This window comes from Mixophyes fleayi, chromosome 3 (assembly GCF_038048845.1).
Source record: "Mixophyes fleayi isolate aMixFle1 chromosome 3, aMixFle1.hap1, whole genome shotgun sequence".
Taxonomy (NCBI): Eukaryota; Metazoa; Chordata; class Amphibia; order Anura; family Limnodynastidae; genus Mixophyes; species Mixophyes fleayi.
This window is the reverse complement of record NC_134404.1, coordinates 302,299,021-302,320,187: the sequence shown is the minus strand read 5'-3', so window position 1 is coordinate 302,320,187 and position 21,167 is coordinate 302,299,021. Positions and strand designations below refer to the sequence as shown.

The 21,167-nt window shown below is 39.7% G+C and overlaps 2 protein-coding genes across 2 annotated transcripts in view; one reads left to right on the top strand and one right to left on the bottom strand.

Annotated features, from left to right (window-relative positions):
* Window positions 1–5,683, bottom strand: part of ACTR2 (actin related protein 2) — a 37,070-nt gene extending 31,387 nt beyond the window's left edge. The window contains exon 1 of the mRNA XM_075203913.1: window positions 5,487–5,683. Coding sequence (XP_075060014.1) covers window positions 5,487–5,534 — 48 coding nt within the window. The 5' untranslated portion in view covers window positions 5,535–5,683. The remainder of the gene's footprint in view (window positions 1–5,486) is intronic.
* A 539-nt stretch (window positions 5,684–6,222) lies between these two features.
* MRPL14 (mitochondrial ribosomal protein L14) lies at window positions 6,223–19,808 on the top strand. The gene is made up of 3 exons (XM_075200732.1): window positions 6,223–6,405; window positions 17,872–17,953; window positions 19,057–19,808. Exons 2-3 carry the CDS (start codon window positions 17,880–17,882, stop codon window positions 19,421–19,423), a joined length of 441 nt encoding a protein of 146 aa, XP_075056833.1. The 5' UTR covers window positions 6,223–6,405; window positions 17,872–17,879; the 3' UTR covers window positions 19,424–19,808.
* Window positions 19,809–21,167: the final 1,359 nt, after the last annotated feature.

Genomic DNA, 21,167 nt, shown 5'->3' with positions numbered 1-21,167 from the left:
AGTCTAGCTGTCATTTTGTAGAGTGCACTAAATAAATGACAGCTAGAATCTGATTGGTTGCTACAGGCAAAATCTCTACTTTTTCAAACCCGCATTTTAGTAAATATACCCCGTGGTTTTCGGACAGCTGGGGCACTAGTGTGACAGGGAACACTGTATTTCACATTCAATGATGTCACACTAAAAAGAACTTTACACCTGCGGAAAGAGTAGTAAAATGCCAGTGTGACAAGGGCCTCAGATGTTACTGCACCACCAAAGAGCAGAACACAATATTTAGTAATATATGTACACAGCTTTTTACAAACTTAAAAAATTGCTCCAATGTGACACCAACTTTAACTAAGGGATAAATCATAACTGCTCGTTTCACAAGCTGTGTAAATTGGTTTACAGTTGCAATGATAAGAGTAAAAGGCAATAATTATCTTTTGCACAAAAGTGACTATTACACAACAGCTTATAAAAAGGACACAAAAATAATTCAAAACTTGTGTGTATTATAGTCATGGCAACGTATATCAATTATATTGCTGGGTAAAAATGTTGCTTCTCATTTACTCACCGTTTACAACCCTGTCTAAAGTAAGAGAAGCAGAAACATTAATCTACTTAAATAAAGTAAAATATTGGCGTTCACAAGCAGAAAAGATTATTCCTACCATTAAAGAGAATGCTAAGTGCACCCAAGAGACATGGCATCTACCCAAGCTGAACAGTGTTGAGTAAGCAATGAACGCAGCTCTGATATAGCCCGGCATAAATATAAAGTGATCACTGTGTAGAATACATAATCAATGCACTAGAGTGTCACTGGAACATAATGGCAGACCAGGATGGAAAAACATAACAAAAAAAAACTAAGCTACATAAAAATAATAATGTATGCAGATTTCCATGGGTCATTTCCGGTAGCAATCCTGTGCACTGAAGGTCTACTTTGAGTAGAACTCAATGATCCTTAGGCTGAGCTCCAATAATTCTATGTTCAGAACATAATGAATGCTGAGAAGCCTAGACTGAAATCCTCACAAAAGAATATCTAAAGTACATATTGAGGTGAAAAAAATAGTTTCCACTAGCATGGTAGGTTTTATGCACTACACATGTGCAGGAGAAAGTGAAATCAGTCTAGCTCAGCAGACATCAGATCTGTGTGGCCAGATGTGCACATCTTACAGCAGTAAAATACTTGTGGTTTGCAGGCTATTTGGAAAATATGGACTTTATCCCAAACTGAACCAGAACGGGTTACATACTCTATGCTGGCAAGGGACCATCAACTACTAAACCAAGCAGTACAACAAATCCTTAGGGAAATTGCAAATCTGCTGAAGTTCAGGACAGGAAAGATGAGTCAACCTTTTCCATCAGTTAAAAAAAACAAAAGCACACTCTACTTTTATCCACAGTACAGACAATAGGTTGAAGCTATTACCGACTGTTCAGGCATCTTAAAGGGCCATTTATTTTATTTTTTAAAACACGTTTAGTATCAAACCTTTCAGTACTAAGTGTTAGGGTCTGCATGAAACAAAATGTATAGCTTGGCAATACTGAACAAGCACTTTGATCATTTAACCAGTAGATGACACTGTTCTATTGAGGCCTATGAAGGTTATTAGTAGAAACCTTCTAAAGTTAAATTAAGTATGCACAAATGAAGTTCACTGTGAAGAAGTTTGTATTTATCTTTAAGTTACAGGTAATAACATTTGAGCCAGGGGCTGTTAATCAAGCTCATGTGATCATCAGGACGTTACCATCCTTGTATGAAAGGCAAACTTTTGGCAGTTTAGTCTGGAGCATTAAGGTTTGTGCCAATTAGAAAGATTTCACTGATGATCTCAGAAGGGCAGTTGTTGCTGCTCAACAGGTTACAAAGTTTTACACAATTTGAAGTCCATCACTTTACAACAAGAAATATTCACAAAAGGAGAACATTGAAGATAATTGCTGTTCTTCCTGGGAGTGGATGGTCCCAGCAGATTATCCCATGGTTCAGACTGCATGATGCTTTGCGAAATCACAAAACCCAACACCTGCATCCAGATACGTATAGGTCTATCAACATTGTAAATGTTGACGTTCATGACTTTAGTATCAGAAGACTGAACAAGTATGGCTTTAATGGAATGGTAACCACCAGGAAGCAACTTCTTGCCAAAACACACACAAATCACATTATGGCTTAGATTTGCAAATATAAACCTTAGCAAACCAAGACTTCTGTCCTTTGGACAGAACAAGACCAAAGTGAAGTTGTTTGGTTTTAATGTACAACACCATACTTGGCTAAAACCAAGGCTGGTGTTGGAGGGGTAACGATTCGGGTTCGTTTAGCGGCCACAGGACCCTGGATGCTTTGCAAGCACCGAGTCCACCACCAACTCCTTTTATACCACAGTAATCTAGAGGGAAATGTGAGACTATTTGTCTGCCAACTAAAAAAAACTGACATTGTATAATGTACATGGATTCTAATCTACAACTAAATGGCTAAAAAAAAATAAAAAAAAAAAAATGATAAGAATCAATGCTTTCAAATGGCCGACTCAAAGTCCAGACCTCAACACCACTGACATGCTACGCCCTCAAGCATCAATGAACTGAAGCAGCGCTGTAAGGAGGACACAGATTTTAAGCAGTGCACTTTGTTTTTCACTACTGAATAATTTTAAAAAGGAAAAATCACCCCAACTAAAAATATTAGCTTTGGTAAGCATTAGACAAGCGATGTTAAAGAAGAAAATGTCCCTTACCTGCCCTCCCTGGTTTTACTGAACTTGCCAACAGCGTTGTCAAACAGTGAAACGTCAGCCCATTAGAGGCTTCTCGTGACCCAATGGATCAGAGGAAGGAAAGCAAGTGACATTTTCTTATTTAACATCTGTAACCTAATTCCAACCAAAGCTAAGTTCTTTGTGCAGTTGGTTATCTATAAACACACAAGGTATGGTCCATGCTCTTGATGCAATAAATACCCTTTCAATAAAAACCTGCTGGTACAGTGCTGTAAAACAGGTAGCTGCACGATCCTTTATTAACAGTTCACACTGTCTATAGTTCACAGTATGCAGCAAATCCCTTGAGTGAATGGGGTAAGATCAATAGCTTGATTGCTGTGCAAGTCTCTCGCAAGGACACAGCAAACCTGCACCGGTAACACAGAAAAAAAAATAATAATTTTGACAATAAAGCATGAAATTAAGGATAGTTTCTCTTTAAACATAAAATGCACTTAAAAACCAACATAAATCCTAACATCTATTTACCATTGTTTAATCACAACAGAGCTAAAAAAAAAAAATGCTGGCACAAAACAGATATTTGCTCTTTCTAGTTTGGAAAAAGGGTGTCATGTCAAATTATATCAATAATACATAAAAGAGGGCAATAACACATTAGTAGAATACAATTTATAATTTAAAGAAACAATAAAGCAAAATGTGTTTGGAAGGAATCCAGTTCTAGCAGTTACAGTAAGAAGTTAAATAATTAAGTAGGTAAAAACTTAGAAAACCCAAAACATTTTTAAGTCAGTAGACAAATGTAACAAACACTTATGTACTCTCACTGGCAGGTAGATTAGTAATGAACTGTATTGATACTATTATCCATGGAAAAGGCATATGTGTTCCATTTTTCTCTACCATTGTGTTTGAACATTTTTTTTGTCTGGGGATCCGACCATAACATTTCTAATAAATGTGAATGTGCTTCTGTTAAAAGACAACTGTGAGAAAGCATGCTGCTAAAATACAGGAGTATTTATACACACACATTTACTGTTGCCTAGGCTTCCATATACATTAGACAAAATGATAAATAATTTAAGGCACCTTATGTAAATATTATATGAATGTCAGAATAAGTTGCTTAAACTTTCAAAAGGCTTTTTTTTTTTTGACAAGTTTAGTTCCTCTTAGTCACTAGTGCTTCCTCTAACTGAAGACAAGGAACAAGAGTTGGCATAGGTCTTAAAAGGGAAGTCTTTACTATAAAAAAAATAAAAAAAAAATAAGCTTGCATAGACAAAATTTCGTATACGAACAAAAGTGGGAGTCTTGAGAAAAAGTTATCAACTCGCTTAAGAAATCATAAAAAAAAAGTGTTACACTAGGACAAAGTTAGAAAAATAAAAAATACTTTACACAAAAGGAGTTTGACCCTCATAATAAAAGTAGATAAAAACAAGGAACAAAATTATTGCCTCAGGTTTATGTAGTTACAGTCATAACAGCAAATTTATTAGCAACTTCCCTACTTGACAGAAACACAAAATGGACACCTTTCCTCTAATTTAAATACACCCTGCCCAGGAATACCTGATAAGAAAAGGGCAGGTCCTGCCTTATCATCTCAGCCATATAGGTTGTACTATATTATGTATGCAATACTAGGGTTTATTTGTGATCGAATGAAAAGTTAGCAACCATCACAAATTATGCACTATAAGAGACTGGTTTAAATAGTTTGCATTAAACACTGATTACCTATAAAGCTTTGTTGAGCAAAGCAATAAAATAAGCATCAGGGTTTCTACATTTTGAAAACTTAGAAAGTAGCTTGGAATCAAGTTACAAAGCATGTAGTGTGCGGTTATCTAAAGAACCCTATCTAGCCCCTTCCTGTCATTGTAGGACATAAACCCACAGCTAAGCACTATATGCCTGCTCACCACACGCTGCAATATAACCAACATCTATAATAATTAATTAACACACACAATGATCTCATGAATTAAGGATCATGCATTGAAACTGACAGTGCAAAAGAATACCTATGTGGCTTAAGATGAGATGTCATTCAAACTGACAATCTGTATATTTTATTCTCCAAACTCTTTTATTGCTGGGATACATAATAAAACATGAAGGATATCCCTGCCACCTCAACATGTTAAAGTGTACATATCCTTTGATCAGGCTGGGGCCTGCAGCTCCCCTTCCACCCCAGCAGGCGGGGACAAGCAGGAAGACGGTAACCCTTACCCTGCCAGAGCCCTTTAGTGCATAAAGAGACATTTCAGACACTAATGCAATGTCATGTGTGAGAGGTGGGTAAAGCAGGTATGAAAATACTTGTATGTGAGCTAAGGACGCACATGTTTAAAATGTTCTGCATGAGAGGTAAAGGTAGACAACCACAGTCATATCAAGCAATATGTATGAGAGCAAAGGGCACATATGTATGACAAGTAGAGATGCACTAATATCTATCTCAATAGATAGAAAGATAGAAACCCCGGTTTGAGTGAGAACAGTGTTCCACTGACACTGGGGCACATCCCAGATAAAAGCCCTGTGTGGTGTAGGCGGAAGGATCTAGGATCACAATGGTGACAGCAATCCCAGGGGCAGCAGCCGGGTATGTCGGCGATGCTGGCACAGGGTGTGCTACAGACGGCCACTGTCTATGTATGTATGAGCCTGTGGGGGTGGTGACAACCAACGCCCAGTATGTAGCCGGGCTGCAGGACTCACCCCTGTCCCGTTGTCGCACACCACCACCTTCCTGCCTTGGCTGTCCATGTCGGTGCCTCCCTCCGCCAGAGCCGCCAAGCTCTCAATCAGTGACTAGACCGGAAGTGTGTCCCCCGCCCGACACCACTACTACTTCTTCTTCTCCTCCGGTAGGTGCGGACACGTGATCTGACGCGTCACCTGCAGCCTTCGCCCAACCAGCCAATCAGTACGTCGCAGAGGATACTTGCAGAGAAAGAGTGGGCGAGCGGAAACAGTGGTTGGAGAGCAGGGAGGGAACCGGCTGCTCATTCATACAGACCTGGCACAGGCGACTCCATCTTTCTTGTTGGCGTTTATGTATCGTATTAATAAATGCCGATGACTGTATAACAAACACATTCCCATATCATACAATAAAATAACCATCAACCATAAGCATATTCTCTATAGAGACTCGTAAATCTGGTACTGCGTGCACTTCGGTTTAATGTGCTACCACAACACAATATGATCGAATGTAACCGTGTATGTCTTTATCGTTGCTATGTCTATAGTGAGACAATCTATACTGTAATATATATCCATAAACCAGGGGGGTTAATTGGATATCAGGCAGTTTCTGGGCTGGTTCCGGGAAGCAAAAAATATCTTTCCAGAATCAAATATGGCAGCAAGTGGACCTGTCATGTGCTCCTCTCACTAAGGACTGACAGTTATAACGAGGAAGTGATGTTGTTTGAGGAGGGTGACAGTTCTTTGCAGGAGACATTTTGTTGGAGCCAATTGTGTATTCTTCAACGTGATTGTACAATGCTGCAGTAAAGTTAATGGAGTGAAACTGGAGACAAATCGTTGGGATTTTTGTGTCTTAGTAAGAACACAAGGTGACAATTCACAGCTACCATCTTAGAAGCTGAACAGAATCAGAGCGTCAAAAGTAAGATTATGTGTAGATATTTCCTCCCAGTTCTTCGTTTTGTTACAAGGTTTCACACGTGTAATCAGACAAGCGAGGAAGCGTTTCTGATAGAGAAAGCATCAAATAGCGTTGTTACCTGTCACTTCATAACACGAATGATGTGTAATACATAAATGCTAAAATAGTAGAATATTACTTCTAGGTATACTATGCTGCTGGGCAGATGAATGCATGTACTTCACACACAGCTGCTAGGCAAATAAAAGTATCAGCATAATCAATTCTTAAGCCTTATTTAGCTATTATTATTAATATAATATGTATTTTTGTCTACTCTCTGTTAATAAAGCTGAAAACTCAAAAGGAAGCTGAACTCTAATCTATTTGCAGAAACAATAATTGTGCCTGATGCTATATTGTAAGATTGCAGGACTTCACAAATGTCCAAAACCTACAGATGAGAGCAGGAATGATATCTGTAGCATACTGATGTGGTAATTCAGTGAAGCACTAGACTTATACTGACCTTCATATATCCCCCCCTATGTCAGTTAAGCCAGGAGGTTACATTGATAGTTACAATGTAATTGATTTATTAATAAAACACAAAAGATCAGTGACAAAAAAATACTTTTTAAACAGTTTCACATTTGATGAAATGACCAATTTAAAGAACAACTAAAGCCAAACATTGAAATTTTCACATATGAACCTTGAAGGTATAAATACATGGTCCAATATCATAATGACTATCTATCTACTTGAGCTTTGTGAAACATGTAGCCCACATTTGGACTATCCCCCTAATATAATGAAACACCCACTTGCCCTGGTAACCATCAGTGGAACTGTAGCTCACATTGCATATTGCAGTCCATCCAGCCATCTTCAGTATAGCTGTATTGAAGTGGACTCTTTCAGCTGATTGAACCGTCACATGATCAGTGCCCTGGCTTCAAGTAGGATGAGGACACTTGTATTTACTACTTAGCGGAGCAGTGTATATTAAAGGATATGTCCTCTTTCAAACAAATGGCTTTTATTAAATATATTAAGCCTAAGCCTAAATCTTTTCCTGTGACCTTCAGTTTAGAAGAAACGGGTGTTTCTGGTCTTCTGTGGTGCAATATTATTTCGTTTGGTTGCTTTGGGTATCAGACACTTCCAATCGGTAATAACTGATTGAAAGTTTCAGTGTATTGTCACAATCCTTGCACACCGAACTGCAATGTTATTACAGGCTGCCTTTGCTAGGGCCAGTATTTACTAAAGGGCAGTTTGACAAAACAGGTAGGTTTTCGTGCTTTTTGATTTGCAATTTCTAAACCGCATGATCTCAATCCGCAATTGTGATTTGGTGCCCTTGCTGGGAAACAAAGCGCATCATTTATGGGAAGTTGTTTCTCACTCCGCTCAGCTTTTCATTGATGGCCTAGCTCTGTAATTGACTGAGTGGCATGAGAAACCACTTTTGTATTTACTAATTGGGTTTACAGTTGTTTGACTCGGTTGGGGTTGGGTGCTCCTTCATTTGATCAATAGGGATTTGCATTACCAGTGATTGGCTGTCAGTGCACATTGGCACTTGCACTACTATATCACCAGCATGCATAAATAGTCACTGGTCATCAGTGCATGCTTGAACAGTCTTTGCATAACACAATTGCTACATATGAAACTTCAAATGTGGCTTTACTTCTTCCTTTAAAGGGGTTCTCTAGTTAGTTAAAAAATTAATGTACCCACCACCCCTTTACCACACCCGCCTCCTACCATAGTCCCTTTTTTTTCTATTTGTGCTTCCCTGTCCGTTGATCCAGCAGTGTTTTGAGCAGTGTGCAAACACATGGACCTTAATTATGTATTATTTACATATTATAATCTTTAAGCCATTCACTCAGTAAAGCTGGGTACACACTACAGGGTTTTTGTCCAATAATCGGCTCAACCAGCCGACATATGACCACTCGTTTGAAAGTCGGGTCAGTGTGTGTAGTGACACGATGGTCGAAAATCTGCCCAAATAGACGATTGTAGCCTCATTTGGTTGGTCGTACCGTTGAATATTTTCGTTCCAATCTCCTTTCGTTGTGTAGTGTGTATAAGTTTCCGACTGATCCACGACAGTGAGTACAAAATTACAATCATTGCTCACGACAACCTGGCTGTAAACAGTCGCTAAAGGGACGTCCGCTCTTCCCTTTACCGTCTAAAACAAGGCTAGTGTGTATGCAGTCCATGGACCGAGCGATCGGACCATCGATCGCATGTAAAATCGATCGGCATAAAAAGTTGGTGGAAAATTCTGTAGTGTGTACCCAGCTTTAGAGTCAAATTTTTTCCATGTATTTATTTTATGGAATGGGTTTTGGCTGATGAAAATCTACAGAGATTAGGGCGTGGAGTGACCCAGAAAAAGATACTTAGTAGGGCATAAATCCAGACCTGGCTGCAAACCCAACAAATTCATTACCAAGCAGGGGGTTAAGCGCTCAATCTACAGTTCTACACTGTCGGACAAGTAAAATATAAAAATCAAGTGGTGGGTGGGAACTTATTATTTCAACTGGACTATCCCTTTAATAGGACATTGTTAACACCATTTAAGATGTAAATCCTACCCAGCTAGGAGTACAATACTAATTCTAATGAGATTACGTCTCAGAACCAGAAGGTCGTTAAGTGTCATTTATAAAGCTGTAAAACGTTAATGTCATTTTGTGACATTTTGCTCTTATTTTTGTGCTGTCTTACCCATGTATTTGTACTAGCGCGTCATGATTAGCACATACTAGTAGGTTAATTGGCTGCTATCAAAGTGACCCTAGTGTGTGTGTGTGTTTCTCTCTCCCTCTCCCTCATGGAGCAGGGACTGATGTGAGTGAGTTCTCTGTACAGCGCTGCGCAATTAGTGGCGCTATATATAGCTGATGACGGTGTCAAGATGCAGGGGTGCAAAATCTTGCTCCTTCTATTGGTGTAGCTGATTGTTCCTTGCTGAATGCTGGCTAAGAGCAGAAATTAGATATTTAAATGAGATTAAGGGGTGGAATTTGCATATTTTGGGGCTATGTACAGTTCAGCAGCAGGTTGCAGAGCCTCTTTCCTCAATCTAAACAACTTGATTTACACATGTAGTTTGAAGAGCTGCTCATTATCTGTTATCCTATACTTGACTCCTTTGGGTCAACTAGGCACACTTTATAGGGAAGGAGCATTTACAAGTGCAATTCTACCAATGTAACAAATGCATTAAAAAGTACAAATGTGACACACTCTTCTCCAATGACTTATTACAGACATGAATAAGGCTTCGATGAGCAGTGTTTTTGGGAAAAAATGTAAACATTATAATTATTTGCGAGAATGTTCCAAAAGTTAGAGTAGGTAAGACACTAAAGTGGCATTTTTACTGTTGCCACAATGTGCATTGCCATCTGGCCCGCAAGACCACAAATGGTTATGCAAAGCATTTGATTAGAAACTCTTCCTTGCTGTTCATAAATCACATTTATTGTTTAATGTAAATTAGCAAACCTCAGATCAAACTTCAAATGTGTTCAGTTCCTGTAAAGGAAAGGAGAATACTGTACAAGTGCAGTTATCGGAGAATGTGATGAAATCTTTGTGCAACTAACTGACACCTGCAACATAGTGTATGGGATGTATTAGCTGTTTGTGACATTTTGTCTTTCAGCACCTAAAGAACAATAGCACTAATGCCGTACCCTTCACGCATTTCCCAATGTGGAAGAATAACATTACATGCCATGTTACAGTCCAATATGCTTAATCAGTAACGGCATTAAAGTCTGTTCTGACATTAGGTACAGTTTCAGTGTATGGAACAAATTGCAAAGTGCTTTAACTCTATGGATCTTGACTTTATGTCCTTTTCTACTACATGGCAGCCATTACTGATAGGTTATCGCTTATTTAGCTGACTAGAGACAGGAAAAAGGTTGCCACCCCGGAAGATATATAATGTCACTCCTAGCTTTTCTTTTTCCTGTCTCTTCATAGCTGAGTAAGGTAGGGGTAGTGTAGGAAGTGTTTTTTCTCTTGGCGACTTACCTTTGCTTTCCAGGTCAAACAGGAGGGTCTCATGGTCACATGATTTCACACACCACCAGGACAGGGGTGGCTCCCTGTACCACAATCCCACCATCTATGGAGTGGAAGCGGTGGATGGGTTCTGCCACCAAGAGCACACTGTGATGCTGCGTCATCAGGGCCGGATTAACCCGAGGTCTAACTGGGCTATAGCCCAGGGGCCTCGGGCATCCAGGGGGCCCTTTAAAGTCCGCAGCGGCATTATTGATCGGTCCGGGGGCGGGGGCGCCCCCAGCCCGATCAATGCTGCTGAGCACTGTCAGTCCAGTCCTCCGTCCCCGGCACTCAGTACTCTGCTTACTGAGGAGATCTCGCGAGTGAACTCTCGCGAGATCTCCTCAGTAAGGAGCTTACAGTGCGCTGGGGATGGAGGACTGGACTGACAGGTAAGCGCTTTGGGGGGGGGCTCTCACGGGGGGGCGGCGGGCGGCTCACAATGGGGGCCTCACGGGGGAATGGAGGCGCCCTTAGCCCAGGGGCCTCCATTCCCTTAATCCGGCCCTGTGCGTCATGGGCAGTGTGACTTAAGAGGCTGATGTGACATCCAGTGTCACAGGTCAGCAGTATAATGGCAGTAACATTTGTGGAACTACATCAGTCCACTTATTTTCGGATGCACAGCATCGCTGAGTTTAAGCACACAGTCTGCTTCATGGATCCGGAACCCGCCCCAAAGAAGCCTAAAAACACCTGCTTTAGGTAAGCCACTAGCTAGGGCTGTTTTCGTTTTGTTTTTGGTTTTCTTGTTTTTCTTCCACCTATAACCAGGGCCGTCTCTTCCATTTTTTTTAAAATACTTACCTTGCGGTCACATCAGCGGTGATCCGGCTCCCTCCCTGGTCCCCTCTTCTGTGCTGTGCTCGCAGTCAATGCTTGGCCAGCATTCACTGCAACCACAGCACGGAAGAGGGCAGAAGAGACTCAGCGGCGCGGAAAAAAGAAGAGGATCAGACTTAAGGTAAGTTAAGGGGGCCCATATATATATATATATATATATATATATATATATATATATATATATATATATATATATATATATATATATATATATATATATATATGTAAAAAAAAAAGTGATTATATATATATATATATATATATATATATATATATATATATATATATATATATATATATATATATATATATATAATCATGGTTTTTTTTACATACATATATATTTTTTTTACACACAAACACTATATATATATATATATATATATATATATATATATATATATATATTTATTTTTTTAGGGGCACGGTACACTGCATTGCCCGGGGGCCCATAAAGTAGTTAAGGTGGCCCTGCCTATAACAGAGTTAGTTAGTTTAGAAATTCTAACTAACATTGATTATAAAGAAGCCTTAATTATAGATTGTATTACACATAGAGAGGACACATTGCAAAACAAATACATTCTAAATACCATCAGGAAAGGGGACTTTCTGACATCGATAGACCTACAAGATGCACAATTACAAGCAAGACCAGGAAATTTCTTAATTGGTAGTTAAGACCAACACTGGAAATTTCACTGTCGTAGCCCAAATAGAGAGTGATGACCATGGATTCACCCTCCAGAGGATGGACAGTTCATCTACAAACAGAAGTAGTAGCGTGGGTATGGTCAAAAAAAGAAAAGAGGTTATACACAAATATCTTGTAAGCAAGTGTCAAATTTGCCTAGAACAACCATTGCTGCTGCCTCATTGTCCAGATCTGCTACAAGAAGTGCCATATATTGTCAACCAAACCCTTAAACTCCTTCCTTGAGGGCCTGGAAATTGAACGATCTAGGTAATCTCAGACAAGGTAGCAGGAGTATTAATACAATCAAGAAGGGAAAATTTGGGAAGAGTGTAGTACAGAGTTTGGAGTACATTTGTAACTTACAGGGTCACCATAATTAAACATGTGGATGCAAATAGGCCCCAAGAAGGGATTGAAGACGGAAATGCAGTACATTAAAGGTGCGGATTTCAGCACTCAATGCGTTTTTGGACAAAGGATTGGTGGTAGAGGATTTAGTAGCAACATTTATCCAAGCAGCCATAATAATCTGCTCCTTCATTAAATCCTTTGTTGGACCATGGGACCTTAATTTGCTCCTAGAATTATCTAGTATGGGAACCCATTCAACCTCTGCAGAAGAGTCAACTCAAATTGTTTAATTATGGTGGCAATCATATCTGTCAGGAGAGTGGGAGAACTTCACCGATTGTGCTTTAAAGAACCATTCTTCAACATATACAGAATAGATCTCTGTGTATATTTCAAGGACAGAGAAATTTAGGAAAACTGATGATCTATTTGTAATCCCTGAAGGTCCACACCGAGGACAAAAGACACACTAGCAATGTGGATCCATAGATATTGAAGGCACATTGAACAAGGGCAGTGGTGACCTCGTACACACATAGAGCTCAGGCTTCAGCAATTGACTTATGCAGAGCTGCAGGCTACATACCTTGTCCAGACATGATCTCCTAGATGTGCCGGGAACTGCAGACACACAATTTGTAAATAAGATCCTTCAAACTGTTGAACAATAAATACTTTTATATGCAGAATCTAAATTGTTGTGACCGTTTTATTATTTTCACAATACACCCCAAGGTATTGCTGGGCTGCATCCCATCAGTAAGGGGCCGTAAAGTAGGAAAAAGGAAATAAGCAAATTGTACTCACCAATAATTACATTTCCTTGAAATACTCCATGGCAGCCTTAATATTTGAAGAAATACCTTTCAGAATACATGAAAACTCAAAGTGGTCAGTGGTACCACTGGTCATCAATGGGTTAATAAAAGATGCACCTGAAAAAAGTAGAGATTTAATGTTATTTTGACACTAAACTGGATCTGTTTGAAAATAAATATAAACAAAAACAGACATAGATCCTCTGCACTCTCTAAGTACAGACTGAGGTGCAAGAGGGGGTTGCCCACATTGTATAGACAAAAAGCAGGGATACTCTGCACTCAACCAGATACATATTTAATGCTGCACTAACTACTTTTCTATATTAAAACAGGGAATGTTCGTTCCACATATTGCAATATATGTTAAGCTGACCAACTCACGCCAAAGTGATCTGATCAGTCCTAACATGATCAAATGCTATGCTTACACTGTATAAACAAATGACTTTGGCGTGAGTTAGTCAGCTTAACATGTATTGCAATATGTGGAACTAACATTCCCTGTTTCAATAAAGGAAACTAGTTAGTACAGCATTAAATATGTGTCCGGTTGAGTGCAGGGTATCCCTGCTTTTTGTCTATCCAATGTTTTTGTTTATACAATGTATGTACCATGACTCTTGCACCCCATTCTTTACATTAATTAATTCCAACTTGTGTCAGGTGAGTCCCAGGTCTCCCATGGCTGCTAGTTCTTGGGAAAGACTTGCCTTTAAAGATAAGTGCAGATAAGCCTTTAGCCCAGATTAAAAAGCATAGCATTTGATCATGTTAGGACTGACCATAAAGGGAAGACTTTGTCGTGAGTTGGTCAGCTTAACATATATCGCAATACGTGGAACTAATAATTCGTACAGCATGAATTATGTGTTTGGTTGAGTGCAGAGTATCCCCGCTTTTTGTCCATGTGTGTGTATGTATGTATGTATGTGTGTATATTTATATATATATATATATATATATTGTAAACAGTATAGATATGAAACCTATTGGCGCTTCACTGTATATCTGATATAAACAAATGCAATGAAAGAAAGTCCCATATGTACGTGTGGTGGTACCACTTCAAAGAACTGGTAGGTCAGTCCGGAATAAAAAATGGGTATGACAAATAAATATGAAGTAGGCTCCTTCTTTGTATGGATGTATTCAAAAATATGCGTACCAGAATGCTGATAATAAAAGGCACTTCAAAGATATAGATGGTTCTTCTAGATGTCCTTTCGGAGATATCTTGGGAGATCAGGTGCTCACAGAGAATAAATATGTGTACGAAAAAGATATAATATATAAAGTTATATCTGTTTGGTACGCATATTTATTATAGTGTCTTATGAAGGAATATCACACAATGTTGTGTTTTTCTCCCTTATTCTCTGTGAACACCTGATCTCCCAAGATATCTCTGAAAGGACATCTGGAAGAACCATCTATATCTTTGAAGTGTCTTCTATTAGCGGCATTCTGGTACGCATATTTTTGAATACATCCATACAAAGAAGGCGCCTACTTCATATTTATTTGTCATATATATATATATATATATATATATATATATATATATATATATATATTGTTTATATTATACCTCATAATCGTCTATATAGCGTCATTAATTCCGCAGCGCTGTACAGAGATCTCACTCACATCTGTTCCTGCCCCATTGGAGCTTACAGTCTAAATTCCCTAACACACACATGCATTATGTATTAGAGGGATTCACTTGTATAAAATATGTCTTATTTGTTGTGTACACAGATGTATGCCACTGCTGTGGCTATCAAACATTTAGGAGGAGACATGTGCAGATATAAGAAAGACAATATTCATAGGGAAAACATTTGTGTAAAGATGGGGGGAAACGTATGTGTATACTAAGTGGTTATCAGAGCAGAATTACTGTGCTAACCACTCACTCTCATACAATCTGTGTGTCTGATCTGTGTACATAAGAAATTTTGTAGATGGTATAGCTGGTTAATAAATAACTCATGTCTTATAAAATTCCCTGTGTGAAGAATGCAGAATACCTCGATGCCAGCTCCTTTAAAAGGGAGCCTAAAATAAATTATTATCACACCTTCAAATTATTAATTTATTGGTTTGTATATGCATCACTGCACAGGGCTTACTCTTTGTAGGAATTCATTTCTTTAAAATATATATATAGGCCAGGTTTCCAGGATGAACATTGGCCAGATTATCACACTGCCACCACCGGCTTGCCTTCTTCCCCAGGTAAACGACACTCACGCACCTGGCCGTCCACATGATGTAAAACAAAACGTAATTCATCTGACCAGGCCACCTTCTTCCATTGCTCCGTGGTGGTATGTGGCTTTAGCTTTCTGTAGTGGACTAGGGAATAAATACTGTATTAAACTTTACTTTTTCACAGTGCTGTAGTTGAACGTTTACACTAATATTGTATTTTACCTTTATACATAAATTTTAAATATCTAACTGTTGTTTACTTAGCCAACTAGCAGCTGTTTTATTATTGTTTATTTATAAAATGATACATATTATGCAGTGCTGTACAGAGAATGTTTACACACACATATCAATCATATCAGTATGCTTATTTTATACTGGGAGGAAACTGGGACACCCAGAGGAAACCCACACAAACATGCAGAACCTACAAACCCTGCACAGATATGGCCCTGGTTAGAATAAAATAAATGTCCCCAGCTCTGTAATGTGGCAATGCTTACCACTGTGCCACAGTGCTGCCCATTTTTGTTGCATTGGTAGGTTCTTGATCTAAAAACATGAGGCCGGGTAAGTCCTATGCTTATTATATCATACTCTTGTTACAAGGCCATGTTGTATAAATAGTACTTACGGTGTATAGACCTTCTCTATAGGTGACATCCATTCTCACAGCCAACCCATGTGGTGCACAAACAGGCATAAGAGACTCTACAGAGTTCTTGCAGTGAGATTGTGAGTCTGTGCTGGAATGTATACTATAGAGAAAGGGAATCCTGTTTAATCGAACACTCCAGCTTTTATTAATTTAATCATTATATACAGGGAGCAGAATCCACAACCCTTAGACAATGGAGAAATTCTAGTGGATTGTATTAAGCTCTGGAAATACGTTTTGTATGAATCCACCAACCTACTCTGCATAGAGCATATCTGTTACTTTACATATGTATATAATGCTCTTCATATTAGGAGGTGGTGCTTGCTTTGCTGAAATGCATTGTAGGGATTGGTGGATTCATACACATCACCCGGACCAGTGATGTCACAGCAGCTGAAATTTGATCTTTTTCAAGCTGTATCATATGTCATTAAGACCACACCATAAAGGTGTGGGGCGTGGCTACAACTGTCTGCGGTGGAACTTATTCGTGCTACTTTGTTAAACTTCACCTTATGGCGAGTTACTGCAATATGATGATGCAGTCACAGCGCAGATTGAGAATTGGGGATAGTGCTCCTGCACAACCTGCCTTCTACATACCCCAGCTGGGCAGGAACTGTTTATTTCTTGGCTAAAATAAATAATCTCCAGGGACTTGCTCTTAGTAGCCATGCCTGGGTCATTGCATAGGAAAGAGAAACCGGCTATACTGTATAAGGCTTTACTAATTTATACTTACTGAGTTTTTTTTCCACTGTAACTACTATTTTAGTTACTTGTAGATTAATCAGTAGTTTGCATTAGATAGATTAGTGATAAAAATATGGTAGGCATATTTGATTCTCTGATAACCCTACAGATATCTCCTGGCTAGGAAAATAGGAAAAATAGAACCATACGATTTAAAAAAAAAAAAAAAAAAGAATACCTCTGTTTTTCCCCTTGTAACTGCCCCAGACATTGAGTAAAGTATGTGTTTTATTTGCGACTAAATTTAGGAGCAGAAGACATGCATTCCTAGGTCATTTTCAGGCTTTGCTCTAAATATGTAAACGTAACTACATGATAATAAAATGTGTGTTTTTTGTGATTTTTCATAATTTTTATTAAAAAAAAAGAAGCTACCTCTTCAGTATGCTTCCAAAAGAAAACCCTCAACTTCCCCCCAGAACACAAAAACATAATAAATCATAAAAATAACCTGATGCCCTGAAAACCCCAGTAGGGTTTTGGTAAATATTAGCAGTGTGCTCTTAAGCATGATGTCATAGAGCCCAGCAGCATGTCTGTTGGGTATGGGGCAGGACCACTGCATTGCTGAGGCTCTAGCAGTGGCCCTGCCCCTCACAAGAAGGGCTGACTGCGTGTCAGCTGGATCAGTATTGAGGCCGTCTATGGGAATGTGGAATCTGGTGATCTCAGATGTATTATCTGGATTTAAAAGTGTAATTAATGTCTTTCTACAAAAAATGGTGCCTCCAGCTATACTTATTGGATGACATTATTATGGTGTCACTATGCTTTCCTGTCAGTCTTTTTAGCTACAGAGAAACTGATCAGGTGAGCTGAGTTGTTTTCATTACGCAGTCAGTGCTGGATGCCTGGAATAGGTAAATGTAGCCACACAGAAATATACATTGGGCTCTAATGGGAGCAGTAGAGGAAGTATATGGCAACTTGTTTTGACTTTCAGCCCTTGCCTCCATCCCCAACCTCCATCTGTATTTCTAGGTATAACCTTAAGGTCCAGCTGTTCACTGATAATCATTTTGTGTGTCTTTCTGCAGAGCGAAGTATGGCCCTGTTAGACAGAGCAGTGAGACTTCTAATTTCCCAGTCCTGGCAGGCTGTCCACAAACAGACCTTCTGGTAAGTAAAAAGCCTTCTGCAGCACATTTACTTATTAATAAATACACCAAACCTCTCACCTCTTCTTAATACACAGCCACCAGGGCACTGACTTCTCCCTTCCTCCTAATACACAGACATCTTATATATGGACATCAGGATACTGCCTTCTCCCCTCTTCCTAATACACAGACATCAGGGTACTGACCTCTCCCCGCTTCCTAATACATAGACATCAGGACATTGTGCTCTCTCCCTCCTAATACACTGATACTGATATCAGAGCACAGACTTCTCCACTCCTCCTAATACACAGACATCAGGGTACTCACCTCTCCTTGCTTCCTAATACATAGACATCAGGACATTGTGCTCTCTCCCTCCTAATACACTGATACTGATATCAGAGCACAGACTTATCCACTCCTCCTAATACACAGACATCAGGGTACTCACCTCTCCTTGCTTCCTAATACATAGACATCAGGACATTGTGCTCTCTCCCTCCTAATACACTGATACTGATATCAGAGCACAGACTTCTCCACTCTTCCTAATACACAGACATCAGGGTACTGACCTCTCCCTGCTTCCTAATACATAGACATCAGGGTACTGACCTCTCCCCGCTTCCTAATACATAGACATCAGGACATTGTGCTCTCTCCCTCCTAATATACTGATACTGATATCAGAGCACAGACTTCTCCACTCTTCCTAATACACAGACATCAGGGTACTCGCCTCTCCTTGCTTCATAAAACATAGACATCAGGACATTGTGCTCTCCCCTACTAATATACAGATATCAGGACTTTGCCTTCTCCCCTCTTCCTTATACCTAGACATCAGGATATTCAGCTCTCTCCCTCCTAATATACAGATATCGGGGCACTGCTTTCTCCCCTCCTTATACACAGACATCAGGGCACTGCCGTTTCCTCTCCTCCTAATACACAGACATCAGGGCACTGCCGTCTCCACTCCTCCTTATACACAGACATCCTTGTCCTCTACTGCTATTACACAGACATAAGGACACTGGCCTATCCCCCTCTTTATAATGCACAGACATTAGGCTCTGTCTCCCCACTCAGTGACATGGGGTGTTTTCTGTTTCCCAGCCGGTCTGCATCACTTGGAGCTATCCAGAAATTGACTCGAGTTCGAGTGGTGGATAACAGTGCACTGGGGAATACACCGTATCACAAGCCCCCCCGCTGTATCCATGTATACAACAAGTCAGGTGTAGGGAAGGTCGGAGACGAAATCCTCTTGGCCATCAAGGGGCAGAAGAAGAAAGCCCTCATCGTGGGTCATAGGATGCCTGGGCCCAACATGACAGCACGATTTGACTCCAACAATGTGGTACTTATAGAGGACAATGGGAATCCAGTGGGTACCAGAATAAAAACCCCAATTTCTTCCAGCCTGAGAAAGGAAGGCGGAAAGTACTCCAAGGTGCTGGCTATAGCACAGACATTAGTATGATAATGACTTGTAGGTATCTGTTCCCTTCAATAAAACATGTATAAATCTATAGGCCTTTATTTCAGTAAATACAAACTAATGTCTGATGCTTCATTGTAGACCATTGGTTTCCAAGTCTATTTTTTGTCACCCATCTCTGGACCTCTTTTATAATACTCAAGGATCCTCAGCGCAAAACACCATAACTTTGCACCAAGTTGCCTCAACTGTCTGCGGCACATATCAAGGTTCCCTCTCTCTTGGGTACTCACTTAGGTTTGTGGGGCTGGGCATAAATGTGAAAACAGGCGCACAAGCTTGTGTCTAACCGCCTACCACTACCAACCCAAATCTATCCGCCTACCACTTTAGTTGCACCTCTTTAAATAAAAACAAATAAACATTTTTTTTTCGGTTTAGCCTAATTTATTTCTTACATTAATAATGAGAGTGTGTGGACTATATGGGGCATATTCAATTCTTTATTTTTCCCGCCGCGTTAAAACTATTACCGTTATTACGGTAATAGTTAGCTGGATTTCAGCTGGCGGCTCAGGGAGGTGCGAGCTGAAATCCAGCGAGAAAAATACCGTAATAACGTTTTTTCCGTGCACTGTTACCGTAATAACGCGAGATTTTCGGCGTTTCCGCCGACAATTGAATATGCCCCTATGACTGTCTTTATGACTGTTTACAATGTGTTTTTGTGTTTGAAGGATTTTAATACATTGGGCAAAGTGCTCCTAGAAATGCTCTTCAAAAATGCGTCATTTTATGTAGTGGATATGGTCCTATGCCCTTCCTCATGTCAAGGAACACTCCTTAAAAAATGCACCCTCTCTGTCTCGCTTTCAAAATAAAAATAGTCAAACAGCTGCAATTACTCATATTTTGCAAGGAATGCCACCATTCTGCCCAAATTCTAGATAACTTGATATAGTTGACTATTTTATCTATGTTATTTTTTTGCATGAGGTCTCTATTCCTCGGAACTACTTAATAATTCATTATTTAATTATGCCCAGCAAAGGAAGTAGTATGTTCATTTTTTTCTACAACACATATATTATGATCCTACTATAAACTAGAGATGAGCGGGCTCGGATATCTGAAATCCGAGCCCACCCGAACGTTGCCGATCCGAGCCGGATCCGAGACAGATCCGGGTATTCCCGCCAATTGCAAAACTAAAACCGAGGCTCTGAGTCATAATCCCGCTGTCGAATCTCGCGATACTCGGATCCTATAAATTCCCCGCTAGTTGCCGCCATCTTCACTCGGGCATTGATCAGGGTAGAGGGAGGTTGTATTAGGTGGTCCTCTGTCCTGCTATATCTCGTGCTGTGCTGTGCTGTTCAGTTCTGTGCTGTGCTGTGCTGTGTTCTGCTCAGTCCAGTGGTGCTGTGTCCTGTGCTCTGTCCTTCTGAGTTCAGTGGTGCTGCTGGGTCCTGTGCTGTGTCCTGTTCAGTCCAGTGGTGCTGTGTCCTGTGCTCTGTCCTTCTAAGGGCATTGTAATTTACCCATTATTCCCAAGTTAAAAAAAAATTATAAAAAAAAAAAAAAGTAATTATAAAAAAAAAAATTTGCCAAAAACAATCCTGCAGTATAAGTCCATTGGTACTGCAATATTACAAAGTTCACTGATTCTGCAGTATAATTCCAGTGGTACTGCTATATTACAAAGTTCACTGATTCAGCAGTATAAGTCCAGTGGTACTGCAATATTACAAAGTTCACTTATTCAGCAGTATAAGTTCAGTGGTAC